General features: G+C 39.3%; 1 protein-coding gene across 1 annotated transcript in view; it reads right to left on the minus strand.

Moving 5' to 3' along the window:
• LOC5569927 (midnolin homolog) overlaps positions 1-18044 on the minus strand; it is a 75947-nt gene that overhangs the window by 26930 nt on the left and 30973 nt on the right. The window contains exon 2 of the mRNA XM_001658774.2: positions 5473-5560. Coding sequence (XP_001658824.2) covers positions 5473-5560 — 88 coding nt within the window. The remainder of the gene's footprint in view (positions 1-5472; positions 5561-18044) is intronic.

The following is an 18044-nucleotide window of genomic DNA, read 5'->3' on the forward strand; positions in this document are numbered from 1 at the left end:
CCAGGAGAATTTCAAGAGAAATTCCAGGGGAATTTCAAGAGAAATTCCAGGGGAATTTCAAGAGAAATTCCAGGGGAATTTCAAGAGAAATTCCAGGGGAATTTCATGAGAAATTCTGGGGAATTTCATGAGAAATTCTGGGGAATTTCAGGAGTAATACCAGGGGAATTTCAGGAGAAATTGCAGGGGAATTTCATGAGAAATTCCAGGGGAATTTTAGGAGAAATTCCAGGGGAATTTCAGGAGAAACTCGGGAAGAATTCAATGGCAATTTCAAGAGAAACTCCAGGGGAATATCAGGAGAAATTCTGGGGAATTTCAGGAGAAATTCCAGGGGAATTTCAGGAGAAACTCGGGAAGAATTCAATGGCAATTTCAGTAGGAATTCCAGGGGAATTTCAGTAGAAATTCCAGGGGAATTTCAATAGAAATTCCAGGGGAATTTCAGGAGAAATTCCAGGGGAATTTCAGGAGAAATTCTAGGGGAATTTCAGGAGAAATTCCAGCGGAATTTCAGGAGAAATTCCAGCGGAATTTCAGGAGAAATTCCAGCGGAATTTCAGGAGAAATTCCAGCGGAATTTCACGAGGAATTCCAGGGGAATTTCAGGAGAAATTCCAGAAGAATTTCAGGAGAAACTCCAGGGGAATTTTAGGAGAAATTCCAGAGGAATTTCAGGAAAAATTCCAGGGGAATTTCAGGAGAAATTCCAGGGTAATTTCTGGAGAAATTTCAGGGAATTTAAGGATAAATTCCAGGTGAATTTCAGGAATTCCAGGGGAATATCAGGAGAAATTCCAGAAGAATTTTAGGAGGAATTCCAAAAGAATTTCTGGAGAAATTCCAGAGGAATTTCAGGAGAATTTCCAGGGCAATTTCAAGACAAGTTCCAGAGGAATTTCAGAAGAAATTTCAGGGAAATTTCAGGAGAAATTCCAGGGGAACTTCAGGAGAAATTCCAGGGGAATTTCATGAGAAATTCCAGGGGAATTTCATGAGAAATTCCAGGGCAATTTCAGGAGAAATTCCAGGGCAATTTCAGGAGAAATTCCAGAGGTATTTCAGGAGAAATTCTAGGGGAATTTCAGGAGAAATTCCAGGTGAATTTCAAGAGAAATTCCAGGGGAATTTCAAGAGAAATTCCAGGGGAATTTCAGGAGAAATTCCAGGGGAATTTCAGGAGAAATTCTAGGGGAATTTCAGGAGAAATTCTAGGGGAATTTCAGAAGAAATTCCAGGAGCATTTTAGGAGAAATTCCAGGGGAATTTCAAGAGAAATTCCAGAGTAATTTTAGGAGAAATTCCAGGTGAATTTCTGGAGAAATTCCAGAGGAATTTCAGGAGAATTTCCAGGGCAATTTTAAGACAAATTCCAGAGGAATTTCAGAAGAAATTTCAGGGGAATTTCAGGAGAAATTCCAGGGGAATTTCAGGAGAAATTCCAGGGGAATTTCAGGAGTAATTCCAGGGGAATTTCATGAGAAATTTCAGGGGAATTTATTTCAGGAGAAATTTCAGAGGTATTTCAGGAGAAGTTCTAGGGGAATTTCAGGAGAAATTCCAGGTGAATTTCAAGAGAAATTCCAGGGGAATTTCAGGAGAAACTCGGGAAGAATTCAATGGCAATTTCAGTAGGAATTCCAGGGGAATTTCAGTAGAAATTCCAGGGGAATTTCAGTAGAAATTCCAGGGGAATTTCAGTAGAAATTCCAGGGGAATTTCAGGAGAAATTCCAGGGGAATTTCAGGAGAAATTCTAGGGGAATTTCAGGAGAAACTCCAGCGGAATTTCAGGAGAAATTCCAGCGGAATTTCAGGAGAAATTCCAGCGGAATTTCAGGAGAAATTCCAGCGGAATTTCAGGAGGAATTCCAGGGGAATTTCAGGAGAAATTCCAGGGGAATTTCATGAGAAATTTCAGGGGAATTTCAGGAGAAATTCCAGAGGTATTTCAGGAGAAATTCTAGGGGAATTTCAGGAGAAATTCCAGGTGAATTTCAAGAGAAATTCCAGGGGAATTTCAAGAGAAATTCCAGGGGAATTTCAGGAGAAATTCTAGGGGAATTTCAGGAGAAATTCTAGGGGAATTTCAGAAGAAATTCCAGGAGCATTTTAGGAGAAATTCCAGGGGAATTTCAAGAGAAATTCCAGAATAATTTTAGGAGAAATTCCAAAAGAATTTCTGGAGAAACTCCAGAGGAATTTCAGGAGAATTTCCAGGGCAATTTTAAGACAAATTCCAGAGGAATTTCAGAAGAAATTTCAGGGGAATTTCAGGGGAATTTCAGGAGAAATTCCAGGGGAATTTCAGGAGAAATTCCAGGGGAATTTCAGGAGTAATTCCAGGGGAATTTCATGAGAAATTTCAGGGGAATTTCAGGAGAAATTCCAGAGGTATTTCAGGAGAAGTTCTAGGGGAATTTCAGGAGAAATTCCAGGTGAATTTCAAGAGAAATTCCAGGGGAATTTCAGGAGAAATTCCAGGGGAATTTCAGGAGAAATTCTAGGGGAATTTCAGGAGAAATTCCAGGGGAATTTCAGGAGAAATTTGAGGGGAATTTCAGGAGAAATTCCAGGTGAATTTCAGGAGAAATTCCAGGAATTTCAGTAGAAAATCCAAGGGAATTTCAGGAGAAATTCCAGGAAAAATTTAGGAGAAACTTCGGGAAAATTTAGAAGAATATCCGGGGAAATATAAGAGAAATTCCAGGTGAATTTCAGAGGAAAAATTTCGGGAGGAATTCCAAGGGAACTCCAGGCTAAATTTCAAAAGAATTTCAAGAGCAATTTCAAGGAAACATCATTCTGGAGGAATTCCAGGGGAATTTCAGGATACATTTCAAAAGAATTTCAGGAGCAATTTAAAGGAAACATCAGGAGAAATGCCGAAAGAGGAATTCTAAAAGAATTTACATATAAATTTCAAAGAAATTTCAGGAAAATTTCGAATGGAATTTCAGGGCAATTTTAGAAGAAATTCCAGATGAATTTCAGGAGAAATTCTAGGAGGTTTTCAGGATAACAAAAACTAAGAATAATTTCAGAGAAAAATCTAAGAGAATGTCAAAAGAAATTCCAGTAAAATTTCAGAAGAAATTATAAGGTTATTGCAGGAGAAATTTGAAGGATATTTTATAAGCAATTCAAGAAAGATTTCATAAGAAATTTCTTGGGATTTCCAGGATAAATTTCAGGGGAAATTCAGGAGAAATCAAAGGGCAATTTCAGGAGAAATTCCAGGGGAACATCAAAAGGAGCTCCAGAGGAATTTCAGGAGAAATTGCAGGGGATTTTCAGGAAAAATTCCAGGGGAGTTTCAGGAGAAATTTCAGTGGAATTTTAGGGTAAATTCCAGGGGATTTTTCGGATAAATTCCAGGTGAATTTCAGGATAAATTTCAGGTGAATTTCAAAAGAAATTCCAAGGGAAATTCCAGGAGAATTTTAGGAGAAATTCCAGGGGAATTTCAGGTGAAATTAAAGAGGAATTTGAGGAGAAATTCCAGGGGAATTTCAGGAGAAATTCCAGGGGAATTTCAGGAGAAATTCCAGGGGAATTACAGGAGAAATTCCAGAAGACTTTCACCAGAAGTTTTAGGAGAAATTCAAGGGGAATTTCAGGAGAAATTTCAGGAATTTCAGGAGCAATTTCAAGAGAATTTCAAGAAAAATGCCTGGGGTAAAAAAAACTCTAACGGATTTCAAGGATAAATTTCAAATGAATTTAAAAGATTTTGAATTGAATTTCAGGGGAAATTCCAGAGGAATTTTAGGAAAATTTCATGAGAGCAAATTAAAAACAAATTCCAGGGGAATATCAGAAGAAATTCTAGCTTCTTCTTAGCTCCTTAAGCGAAGTCTCCAAGCTTCTGAGGCGAAGCTTTCAAGCTTCTGAGGAGAAGCATCCAAGCTTCTGAAGAGAAGCTTCCAAGCTTCTTAGGGGAAGCTTCCAAGCTTCTGAGGAGAAGCTTCCAGGCTTCTGAGGAGAAACTTACCAGCTTCTGAAGAGAAGCTTCCAAGCTTCTGAGGAGAGCTTCGAAGATTCTGAAAAGCTTCCATGCTTCGGAGGAGAAGTTTCCAAGTTTCTGATGAGAAGCTTCCAAGATTCTGAGGAGAAGCTTCCCAGCTTCTGAGGAGAAGCTTCCAAGCTTTTGAGAAGAATGTTTAAAGCTTCTGAGGATAAGCTTCCAAGCACTACGAAATACGTCAGGAAATCGTTCAAAATGTTATTCCCTTGAACGAAAAATAAATCCTTTCCTAAGTCTTTGGTTTTCCATTGAAACTTTACCATGACAACGCTTCGGAAGAGCTGCGCCCATTTCCCAACCCCTGTCCCTGCTATCAACATTCGCCCTCCTTCCACCATCTCCAGTCCGCCATGCGCAACGGCGAAACGAGAACGGGGTACAGCTAGAGCTGGGAGCTAACCCAGAAAAGCACCGAAGGAGGAATGATGAAAGCAAAAACAAAATTCGCATTTTACCCACAGGTAGGAAGGAGAAAAACAGAAAGCACACGGCCGCCAACCATAAAATAAACCTCGAGCCCAAGACCGCAATGTGGCTAGAGTTGCGGTTGCCACCGACCGATGGACGGACTTTACCACCGTGCACCAGCAGCAGTGCTTTATTCAAGCCTGTCTGTGGTCATCCCGGTCGCCAGCGGCGGTGAATCCCACGGGTTGCGGCTTATACCTGTGACTTGTCTACAACACAACGCCACGGCCACACAGTGGCCCAAAGCATAAAAGGAAGTTGTCTCTCAATGTGACAACATGTCTACTTTAAGGTTTCAAATAAAGAGCTATTGGTTTATGTGGGAATATTATAAGTTGAGTTTTGGAATCATAAGAAGAAATCTTCCATTTTTGTAAGTATGAAGACAAAATAACCAAAATTTTTGCAATCGACTACAGATGACAAGCAGAATTCGTCCTTTGGCGGAGAGGCCTGTGTCATCCGCAAACAAGGATTTTTGACATCCCTGAGGTAACTCGGGCAAGTCAGATATGAAGATGTTGTATAATATTGGTCCCGAAATGCATCCTTGAAAAACACCAGCTCTTACAAAAAGTCTTCTAGACTTGGAGTTCTGAAAAAACCTGAAATGTACGATTTGACAGACAACTTTGGATTATTCTAACAATGTTTGTTGAATAAGTACTTTTGGCCAACATTTATAAGGGATGCGACCACTGTGGACCATCGCGTCATCCTCTCAATGAAAACAGACAGGTCACCGGGAGCCAGTAAGCGCCGCACCGCGACTGATTCTCGTTGTTGGGCGACTCGCGATGAATAAACAATGTGTGTGCTTCCATCGTGGCAATAAAGACTAACAGCAACGGTGCACGGACAGATTGGTCCCACGAGGAATAGAGGTGTTTTTTCTACGTGTGTGGAAAGAGTGTCGTGCCAAGTGGATGGTTTATCTGGACGTCAATATTTGACAGATGAGCGCAAAAAGTAACTTACCAGCAGTCCAGTCTCAACGTTCGGTGTGAGGATCAGCTTGGAGCCATCCATCAGTCCATTCTCTCGTAGAGTGCCATCGTGAAGCTCCCTGGAATTAGATGAAATGATGAAATATATTAGATTTACGAGTTTGTACTTTGAGCTTAATCACTTTTTTAATTCTAGAAAATCCAGATTTTTTTTGTGATTAATTTGCTTTAAAATTAACCTGCGAAAATTGCTATTCTACTGATCTTACTCTTCTAGACATAGGAAAATCATTCGACGGTGTTTGGCATGAAGGCTTGATTGTAAAATAAACAAAACTTTAATTTTCCAACATGCATTGTTAGAATAATTCAAAGTTATCTGTCAAATCGTACACTCCAGGGTAATTATCAGAACTCCAAGTCTAAATGACTTTTAGTGAGAGCTGGTGTTCCTCAAGGCAGCCTTTAGGGGCCACTATTGTACAATATACCCTAGGAACGTCAAAAATCTTTGTTTGTGGTTGGCACAGGCTTTTCCACCAAAGGACGAAGCTTGTGTGTCATCTGTAGTAGATTGCAAAAAAGTTTGGATATTTTTTCTTCATACTTGCAAAAATGGAAGATTTCCCCTAATGCTTCTAAAACTCAACCTATAATATTTCCACATAAACCAAAAGCCCTTTATTTGAAATCTTCAAAAAGACATATCAAATTCGTATGTAACATATGTGTAGAATTAAGTCGTCCTGAAAGGGTTAAGGCAGTCAGTCTATCGAGGGTACTTTATGTTATGATTGTTAAGTCTGATCGCAACCTCGCTGGTCGTATACAGCACCAGCGTGGTAGCCCTTGTGAAGTTCATTGCTGCGAATGACTCGAATGGCTCATTCGTAGACCGCCAATGTTTTATTGAGAAGAATTTAATCTCTATTTTTGATTGCAAACTCCACGCTTAAACTTTAACCGCTTTTTAACTTAAATTTTTATTCTGCAATTCAACCGACTAAACTTCCTCTGCAGAGAAATATTTCCCTATCCAAATGAAATTCGTCAGCATCATACTGCCACATCAAAAACCAGATTTTTGATTGACATACATCTACCACTACAGACACCAACCGGTCACCCATACTATACGACTTGTGGTGTGCACACAATATTCCCAAGATCCGAAGGGAAGGCGAATCGCCAGTGCCCTTAGTCCCTTCCCTTTCGCGTGCTGCACTACAGTTACCTTTCACGTTAGAGCTTCTGGTGCTATTGCTGCTGGTACACCATGCGTCATCATCGTCAGTCAGTAGAGCAATTCAGCAATAAGTAGGTACCTACACTATAGCCAACGGCTCATCCGCAGTCACGTGTTTTGCTGGCCCTTCCCGTTCGAAACTACTCGGTACCTTCGGGCAGATTGTGGAATGGATGAGGCGCGCAAGGCATCCCGAGCCGAAAATGATGACAAAAGTATTAAAATTAAACACCAGCATACTATATGTTGTATGACTTTCATAAGGTGGTAATAACAAACAAAATACCAGAAATCAATACCATAAGTTTCTATGAATAACACCTACATGATAACAAACAGAAGTATTTTAATACTTGGTGCCAGGGATTGAATCCTGGGAAAATTGAGAGAATCTCTTACGTATCGCTCTCTGTAACTATCATAACTTGCTGCACATTATGAGAGACTGTTTATCGTATACTGCTACAACTTTGATCAGATTGGGGGGATAGTAGTGCATGATAAAACCCCTCTAAATATGCTCCAAGCTTTGGGGACACTATTTCTATTGGAAGTTCGTGGATTGTTTATCGTGCCAGTAAAGAAAAACACCTATCCCCAACGGCAAACAAGCGAGAAAAATCTATTTTATCATCGCTCTCTCATTGGGGTTCTCGCTCGCTGCTTCCATTTATCAGACTTGTTACACCTTGCGATACAATGACGATCGTGGACCGCAACAGATGGGATGTTTTTCTTTGCTTGCTTTGATCGTGCTTCATACTCAAATGAGAACGAATTCTGCAATGCCTGCTTGGTGCACAACAAAATGTTACACTGAGAAAAATCTACACGCCAAGGTCGTGTGTTTTACTTATAGATTTGCGCAATGAGGAAAACCACATGACTTGAGTGTGGTAGCCATATGGATTTCGTCATTGACTTCACGGTATAATAACATGTGTATCCACATTAGGTTGTCATGAGAAACAAACATGAATGTCTAAGTATTAGATCATGAAAACCAACTGATTTGCTTATTGAATTCGAAATGTAGTGGCTTTAGATAGTCATATGTGATAGAACATGAATGTCATGAGACTGAAAAAAGAAATTTGATAGAAGAAATCTTGCTCCCCAAAATATGGATTCGAGGCTCCTCTGCTTGTCGCAAGCTCACTTGAATGTTTTTTTTTTTTTTTTTTTTTTTTTTTTTTTTTTTTTTTTTTTTTTTTTTTTTTTTTTTTTTAACAAGTGAGTCAGCAACAAGCGGGGCGCCGCAAATCCATAATTTGGGAAGCCCGGGATTAGCATATATCATTTTATTCGAAGCTGAAAGCTAGGAAAATCTGTTAGTGGAATCCGATTTTTCTCTAACACCATACATTATATCCAACGCTGGAAGTAATGCATTTTATTTATAGAGAATTAGAAGGAACTCCTCATATTCACTCGGACATCTTCAATAATAGAAAGAAAAACGAATCCTCAAATTTTCCTCTAACACTTTCAGCTTCCGAATTTGCCTCCTCTCTTTGGAACATGATGATGACTGTCGTTCGACACAAGGTCCATCCGCAATTTAGTTCGCTATGGGTTGGTCACTAATAATTTAAAAATTTGGAACACGGAAATCGATAGCAAGCTCATCGATTTCAAATCGACCAACTTGAACATGATAATCATGACACAAGATAATCATAAGTTAAACACACTGAATCCGTGTTGAGTGATGATCCATAGCACCCATAGGTGGACGCACACGAATTTGAAATGGAAAGCTTTAGGAACTTATGTGGAAAACTATGGAATTCATGTTGTCGGTTGATGAATCAGTCCATGAAGCAAAACTAAAGAATTTAATATGTAATACACACGAAGTTTGTAAGAAAATCACAACAAATCGACATAGACGTTCATGAATCGATCCATAATTTTAAACACACGGATCAAGCGTGTGGATTTTTTTCAGTGTATGAAACGTTGCAAGAGCTCAATAAGTTTTATAGTTATTGGTGTTGAAATGTTCAAAAAAGGGTTATTGAATAACTAATTTTCAATGTTTTTCATCGTTGATGAAATTTTCTAGAAAAATATATAAAATTCTTGTTAGTAGTTAATTTTCTTGTGATTGCATAATACAATAATCAAAATAGAAAGTCAGGAAGAAGTCAAGACTCAAGATATTGAAGCTCATCCTGATATGCGATTGTTATTGCCTTGCTATTTTCTTCTGATCGGGATGTATGAATTCAGTTAAGTGGAAAAACCACCACGAAGAGGGTTGCATTGCTTTGAGACGATCCAGTCAATCGGTGACGGCTTAGGAACCTACTAGTTGAACCGGAATTGGTATCAGGTATCAGGTATCAGAAGGCCGGCTCCAAAGGCACGTTCCCCACCAGTTGGGAGATTTGTGCCATCGCCATATTTGAGCCTATTTCATCATCTACCCGATGGGAGAGGAAAGGGAAGGGAAAGATGGGAGGAAATAGGAGTGGGTCCCTTGAAGAGGGAAGATCGCATAAGCGAAATGAGAGCATGTAGCTCCATACCACAATGGGTTCGAACAGCGCCCTAAAAAGGGCACTGCAAAACGCGTGAGCGTAAAGAGAGCCTATAGCTCATTACCACAGCGGGTTAAGAATAACAGGATGTCCTGAAGATTCAGGCTTCTGTATTCAGTTTCACTTAATAAGTGTTTACCAAGTAATTGGAATCGCATTTGCGCAAAAACTGGACAGTTACATATCAGGTGATACGAAGTTCCATAATCGGAGTCACAACTATCACACACAAATGAGTCAGCACGCTGAATATTTGCCATGTGATAGTTGAGTCGGCAGTGGCCTGTCAACGCTCTGACCAAGAGACTGCAATTCTGCTTTGACAGATTTGTTAAATACTTCGCCACCTTTGGAGATGGCTCAGTAATATACAATTTTGTTTGACGACACGACTCCAAACTATTCCAATATTGCTTGTGCTGAGTTGCCGCCCAAGAGTTTATCTGAAGCTTCACCCAGCACTTCGAAATTGGAATAGCCGGCTCAGGGCCAATGAAGTCATGCGATGCTCCATCGCGAGCTAGCTCATCAGCCAATTCATTTCCAGCGATGGAAGAATGGCCAGGTACCCATACAAGGTTTACAGAGTTGACTGAATTCAGTTCCTCAATTTGAGTTCGACATGCGATAACAAGCTTCGACCTTGAGTTGGCCGAAGCGAGAGCTTTTATAGCAGCCTGACTATCTGAACAGAAGTATATGACTTTACCCATTACGCGCTGTTGAAGTGCTGATTGCACTCCACACATAAGAGCAAATATTTCCGCCTGAAAAACGGTGCAGTTTCTACCAAGTGAGTAAAACTGATTCAGCCTTAGCTCACGAGAATATACTCCTGCACCAGCTCTACCTTCAAGAAGGGAGCCATCAGTGTAACATACTATATTGTTTGATATACTTCTTTCCAAATAGCCAGACGTCCACTCTTCCCGTGAAGGGAATTGTGTGGTAAATGTCCTGTAAGGAAAGTTACAAGCAATTGTGAGATCACTTGGAGCAAGGACAATTTTGTCCCAATTCACCAAAAGTGGAAACAACGAAGTGTGTGTAGATCTACGATTCACTGGATTTTTCTCCAGTAGATCCAGTACCCATAAACGGTAAGAGCAAGAAAGTGCTTCTTGTTTAAGATATATGTGTAGTGGCGCAACGTCGAAAAGGGCCTCGAGCGCTGCTGTGGGAGTTGTAGAGAACGCACCAGACATCGCCATCAAGCACATCCTTTGGAGATGGCCCAATTTTGATTGGATTGTTCTCACTTCGCCCTTTTGCCACCACACAAGACATCCATATGCCAATATTGGTCGAACAACTGTTGTGTAAATCCATTTGATATATTTGGGTTTGAGGCCCCAAGTTTTACCAAAGGTTCGCCGGCATTGACCGAAGGCCATGCAAGCTTTTTTGACTCTGAAATCAATGTGAGGTGTCCATGAAAGTTTGGAATCTAGAATGACTCCGACATACTTTACTTGATCAGTCACATTAATCTCAGTGCCAAAAAGACGTAAAGGTCGAATTCCATCGCGGTTTCGTCTTTCCGTAAAAAGAACAATAGATGTTTTATTCGGGTTAACCGAAAGGCCATATTGGCGACACCAACTCTCGACTACCTGAAGAGCACTTTGCATCAGGTCGAATAGGGTGCTTATGCACATACCAACTATCAGAGCTAGATAGTCGTCGGCAAATCCATAAGTTGGAAAACCGCAATTATTGAGTTGCCTCAATAGCGTATCTGCTACGAGATTCCACAAAAGTGGTGACAAGACTCCCCCTTGGGGGCATCCGCAAACACTCAATTTTCGAATCGCTGATTGACACAATGTCGAGAAGAGATGTCGGTTTTTGAGCATTTGATGAATCCAATTGGTAATCATTGTAGGTAGCCCATGGTTTCGTGCGGCTTCCAATATGGCATCGAAAGACACGTTATCAAAGGCACCCTCAATATCCAAGAAAACACCCAAGCACGATTGCTTCTGAGCGAATGCTTTCTCGATATCGTATACAACTTTGTGTAAAAGAGTCACAGTGGACTTTCCAGATTGGTAAGCATGTTGATTCACATGAAGAGGCATGTTTGCCAAATAAACATCACGGATGTGATGATCGATAATCCGTTCCAGACATTTCAGAAGAAAAGAGGTCAGACTGATTGGTCTAAAACTCTTCGCTTCCTCATACGACGCACGTCCTCCTTTTGGGATAAACTTTACAGTAATATCACGCCAGGATTTGGGAATGTACCCGGTAGCAAAACTGCTTACAAGTAGCTTTTTCAAAACATGTTTGATAAACTCAAATCCCTTTTGGAGCAGAACAGGATAAATCCCATCCGCTCCTGGAGATTTGAAAGGAGCAAAACTATTAAGTGCCCATTGAATCGATTCAGTAGTTACGATACTGCGAGCCGAGGCCAGAGACTCGTAACTACATGAAAAGACATTTGATTCATCCGTAGATGCTATGTCCACACATCCGGGGAAGTGTGTATTGAATAAACATTCTAAAACTTCTTCATCGGAAGAAGTAAAGTCACCATTAGGTAAGCGAATTTCGTTCACTTGGAAATCCTTAGATTTTGCAAGAATTTTGTTCAACCGACTGACTTCACTCAAACTGGAAACATTTGTACAAAGGTTTTTCCAGCCGGATCGTTCAGCAGAACGAAGAGCCTTCTTGTAAGCCTTGCGAGCTGACTTGAACGACTCTGATCCAGCTGAACGGCGTCTGTTCCAACTCCTTCTACATTGTTTCCTGAGTCTAGTCAGATCGGAATTCCACCATGGGGTCCCTCTTGTAGTCTTTACAGACCGCAGAGGACATGCTTCTTCAAAAGCTTCCATAATGTAGGATGTTGTAGTATCAACGGCATCATCCAGATCACTTGGATTTTCAATGGACGGAGAATATCCATGAAATTTGGTCGCAACCAATTCAATGTAGAGTTCCCAGTTTGTTGACCGGGGATTCCTAAAACGCAAAGTCTGCGCAGTTACATTTGAATGTTCAAAGAAGATGTAGCGATGATCAGATAATGATTCCTCATCTGATACATGCCAATTCGTCAACTCGTGACTGATTCTATTCGAGCAGAGCGTTATGTCTAACACTTCTTCTCTATTAGAAACCATGAAGGTTGGGCGATTGCCTATGTTAAGTAATCCAAGGTCTGTACTACTTAAGTATTCCATCAGACTGGAGCCTCTCAAATTGATATCCGAGCTGCCCCAGATGATGTGATGAGCATTGGCATCACTGCCCACAATCAGCGGAAGGCCTTTTGTTACGCAGTGTACGACAACTCGTTTGAAGTCATCCGTTGGGGATGGTTCATCATGTGGTAAATATACCGAACAATAGACGTATTTCCTGTTGAGGTCACCAACAGAAACATCGATTGTGACAGCACATACATCTCTGGTAGTTAACTCAGAAATGAGTGTAGCAACGATTGCTTTATTAACGAGCACGCATGCGCGGGGCATGGAGCGCGAGTTTGCCATTTCAAGCTTGCTAAAAGTAGCAAAAACTGGGTCCACAAGGTTACCTAGATAGAAGTTCCCTCTACGAAAGTAGGGTTCTTGAACTAGCGCCACTTGGGCTGCACCATTTTGCATGAGTCTGCAAAGATTGATCGTTGCTGTTCTTTTATGCTGAAGATTGATCTGAGCTAACCTAACCGTAGCCACTACCCAAACTAGGCAGGATTAAGCTTTTTGCAATCTCAGCACGAAAAAGACCAGCAACGAAAAAACCAGATCGGTATCTATTTAAAGTCGCCAAAGGCGAAAGAGCACAGAATACACTGTGTAAAACGCATAATGCGAATCCATATAGGTGATAATTTAAATTAAATGTCAACATATTCATAATCCCACCCTTATTAAGCCTCAAGATAGAGACTGAAGAAGGGCAGCCGATTATCTCGGAGAAACACAAGGTCACCTGCACCATTGCTCCGGGTAGCACAGGAAGGACTCAATACTGTGGAGGGCGCCCTGGTACCCCACAGGCTCCGTTTGCGGTTAGGTTTTATTTAGACCCCCCTAACCATTCATTCTTAGGCACGGTACGCATCACACCATAAATTAGGGGTCACCTGTGAGGTGGACTTTTACCACCGGAACAGGCAATCCGTAGTGTTAATTCTTAGCCAGTTGAAACAACCGCTACCGACACTACGCGGCTATCTAGGCTGCTCGGGAAAAGGAGGTTAATATTGATGATTAACTCCTGACGTGCCCAAGCAGCCGTGGTGGAAAAACCACCACGAAGAGGGTTGCATTGCTTTGAGACGATCCAGTCAATCGGTGACGGCTTAGGAACCTACTAGTTGAACCGGAATTGGTAAATATGAGGACTACTTCCCAATGTGTGTCGGTGAAAGACTTTGAATCGAGCTGATAAGCTCCGCTTACAACTACTACTCGAGCAGAATTGACAGTCAAAGTCTGCGCGAAGCTTATCAACCAGCGCAAATTATGTGTCAGCGAATAATGTGCTCCTGTGCTGGCTCATCACAAACAAGTCAAGTATCTTGCGCAGGTGTGATCAATCGTTTTGAGCCGCGGGTCAGCTCGCAGACACACTATCCATTTGACATTATTTTTTTTCCAATTACTGGATTTAAACTTTGGATTTTAGAGTAGTGTACTGCCCTTCAACGCCTACCTGTACCATATTCTATATAAATCTTATAGGCCCGCTGCACTGTTTTGATTTTGTATGGGATTTTGACTTTTATTGGCCTTGTTGTTTACAAGTTTCACGAAAGAGTGAAAGGGAGAGGTACATTTTTGTGCAGAGTCCCATAGACGGCGTGACAAATATGCATAGAACGGCAGTCTATTTGAACACAAGTATTTTTCACCGATCAACAACTCAAAGCAGTTTGATAACATAAGAATTTCATTTCATTTTCATGCTATAAATAATAAAATATCAGGAAATAAGGACTGTGACGAACTAAACTTGGAAAATTCAAGGTCCTGTATCTTAATTCTTGACTTTAGTTCAACCCTTCAAATGGTTTTGAAGGTTGAGTATATGCTGCAAAATAATTGTACCATGAGAGAAAGTTATTTGCATTTACTAATCTATTTTTGACTAATGATGTGTTTATAAATGATCGCTCTTGTGGTTTTGAATGTGCTTTATCACATATTTCACAAATAAATCTAAAAGCTTAACAGTTGCCGATGGAACCTTTTTCTGCACGCCAGCTAGGACTCCAATACGTAAAATGATCAAAACTGTAACGTTTCCTGTTAATTGAAATAATTTCCAATCATCGGTTTCAATACAAATTATCAACAATATTTTACAATTTTTCCATTTTCGTTCTCTAAAACTATGAGAAAGCTTGAAATCTTCTGTCAATTTATTTATCAATGTTTAAATTTCACAAATTTAGTTCGTCACACTCCTTTTTAGCAAGACCATTTCGGTTCTAATAATATTGACTTAAACAGAGTAAAGGATAGTTTGAATCTAATCACCAACTCTTGGAAGGATTTAGTAAATTCTGCAGCTGCAATTTAAAAAAAATATTGTTGGATAAAAACGTTTTGAATTTTGAAAGACAAATAAATATCAAAGAGTTATAAAAAGTCTGAAAGGCCAACACTAAAAATGTTTTACGCAAACTATAATGAATTGTCAGAAGTTAAAGTTTTCCAAAGTTTCCTTTAGAGCAGGTTTTTAATTTTGGCATTTAACATTCGAAAGACCGCATTGAACTGTTGTTACTTATTCGTATTTATTTTCAACCGCAAGGGCTCAAATAAAGAGAATAGCGTGGACCCAATAGAATTCATAAGAAATCCCGAGAAATTTTGGAATAATGCGAAAACAATGTGCTCTGTTTATCCAAATTCAAATCACTATTTTACAAATCAATATTGTTTTGTAATGGCCAACCCATCATCTATCAATAATGGCTTTGAAATTTTGCTTAAGACATGGTCCAAAGCTAGAGAAAGTCTTGATGCAACTCTCGTTGGATCCAAGAAGGGATCTTTATAACTTAAACGAAATCTCACAAAAAAAGCATTGAACAGCTTGCTTGCAAATATAATGACATAAAATCTTCCCATGAATCCATCTAATATTTTGCCAAGAATGTCGTCGAGAAATAAACAAAAATGTCCAAGAATCATAAGAAGACCATGCATTTATTCATGGAACAAAAAACTCTCCATGAATTCGTTAAGGATCCAAATAATACGCTAGGAATATCAGAAAGAATTCGTAGTGAATCTGCAGAAACCCAAACAAAATCTCGTCAGGGACTCCACAAGGACTTTGCCATTAATCCAAACAAGATTCTAAAAGAATCTGTAACATTTTCTACAAGAATGCGCCAAAAAGCAATCCCTAACGAATGTGTCCAGAACTTCATTAGGAAACCACTTGGATCTCCAAAAACATTTCCCAAAAAGCTTCTGGTTCAGTTTTACTCGAACCACTAGGAATTTGATCAAAATATCAAGAAAAAGCCGCCTATTATTGCCTCGATTCCATTCAAGATTCTTGGAAACATTTCATCAAAAACGTGTCATGAATCTTAAAAGAAATTCATAAAGCATCTCATCAAAAAACTTGCCAGGAATCCATAAGTACTCTTCTAAACACTTTCCAAAGATCTCAATAATTTTTCCCTAGAAATCCTTCGATGTGCTTAATATGGCAGAAATTCACAAACAATTGGTAATCACTGTGAAAAAAAAAACTGTTTAAGATCGCTCTTTGAAACCTATGATTTTGTTAGCTAAAAATATGCCAGAAACAGTTAACTTTTTTCCGCATGGATGGACACCCTGCAATTAATAATCTGTGACAGCTCAAAAGAGCGACATTGACAGATTAAACATTTTTCTTCTTCGTTCTGGAACTACGTCCCCTGACTGGGACTAAGCCTGCTTTTCAGCTCTTCCACAATCCCAGGGGAACTCAATTAAAGAAAAGTTATGGTGCTCGTCCATCTAATGAAAAATATGCTTATATAGAGCATTTCTGTAGAACAAATCATCTCGTTCAGAGGTTTCCCCTGATCAATTCATGAAAATATGTAATTTTTATGGAAGTTGTTATACCGTTTTGTCTCAAATTCCGAACATGACTCCGAACAGTGTAGATTTTGTAGGTCAAAACTAATATTTTCAATATTTTTTAAATATTTTTTAATATTTTATTGTAAAATAATTGTTAATCCTGTAAAGATTTGTTGAAGATTTAATTGAAAAAAAAATCACTCTTTAAAATCGAATATTCGAATTTAAGAATTTAAAAACATTATATTTTCTACCACGACTATTTTGGAGTATTCCAGCGGTATTATTTTTTGAAATACTTATTTTATTGTCTGCATTTTTTTTTAACCTACAATACATCGATTGCAGCTTTATTTTTTCAATATCTTAAACCCCTCTCGGATAGCACTATTTGAAGCTAGCATAAAACATGTTATCATAAACAGGAAACGAGCTCATCAGATGGCAGTCAATCCTCGACTGGATACGAATATCTTTTAGCACTCGCCCAACGCGAACCAAACACGACTGATCTTGATTTCGTCGTTTACTCCACAGGAGCATGTGACGCATTCAAAAGACCAAGCACTACTGACCTGTAATCCCCATAGTGTTATTCAAAACGGTTAACTCAAGCTAGATTTATGTGTAGAATAGTTCTAACTACACGGAGAAAATAAATTGTCCAATCAATCATAATTATTGATCCATCATTCATATTATTACATTGTTGTGGTGTCAAACTCTTACACATTTTCTTTATCCGCAAAAATGCAACACAATAGAAATGAATATGGGATCAAGAATACCGTGATGCATCATTACCCGGACACTTAAGCAACGCCGAAAGTTCAAACGGTGTTTAAAATATGTTTTTGCCACATTTAGTGCAAGTGTTGTTGTTATTAACATAGGTACACGTCAAAAATTTGAATCAGGAATAATAATTTAATAGAGCATGTCGTGTTCTTCAATCCTCACACATGCACCAAAAAGCCGGACGGTTTTGAATCGAAATCCGGACAGAAGCGTTTGGGTTGACAATACACATGAAAAACTAATTAAAGTCACATCACTCGAATCTAAAATCTGAAGCATAATAGAATTAGTTGCATAAAAAATATGAAAAAAAAATAAAAAAAATAAAATTTTTAAAAATATGAAAAAGGCTAAAATGTTAAGTATAATTACAATAATTTAACCTGCACCCCATGCCAACAGCCTGCATTTAAGGTTCACTGGAATGATCCTCAATATCAACACTTTTCCTGCGTAAATCCATTGTCTTGTAACTACTTACACTTTTTTTAAGAAGCTATACAGTTTTGCATCAATTCACCTAAAAATATTTTCCGAACGCTCAATAAATATCAGGTTTTTAGAGTGCGTCCGGATCTGAGACGAAACTCGCGAAGACGGTCTTATTTTTCTGTGATTGCTGAGTTTTTTCTTATTCCACTCTGTATTTACATCAATCATGCGCAAGCCGTTCAAACTATCACATGGACATCTCAGCAAAAAAATATTGCGTCTGCATCAAACCGAAGCATAAATAGGCTTTTGAGTGAAATTTCATGCTAACAAACGTATCAGACATTAGAAATAACTAGCCTTGTGTTTAGCTTTATCAGCATCTTTAGAAAAACTGCAGCACAAGCGGAGTGCTGACTGAGATCTTTAATACCAGTTTATTTCGAATACAATACTTTTCACTTTTTCAGTCGAAAAAAGGCCGGGCTGCATTTGACGTTTTGTGACAGCGGAATCTGGGCTG

The sequence above is a fragment of the Aedes aegypti genome, chromosome 1 (genome assembly GCF_002204515.2).
Source record: "Aedes aegypti strain LVP_AGWG chromosome 1, AaegL5.0 Primary Assembly, whole genome shotgun sequence".
Lineage (NCBI taxonomy): Eukaryota > Metazoa > Arthropoda > Insecta > Diptera > Culicidae > Aedes > Aedes aegypti.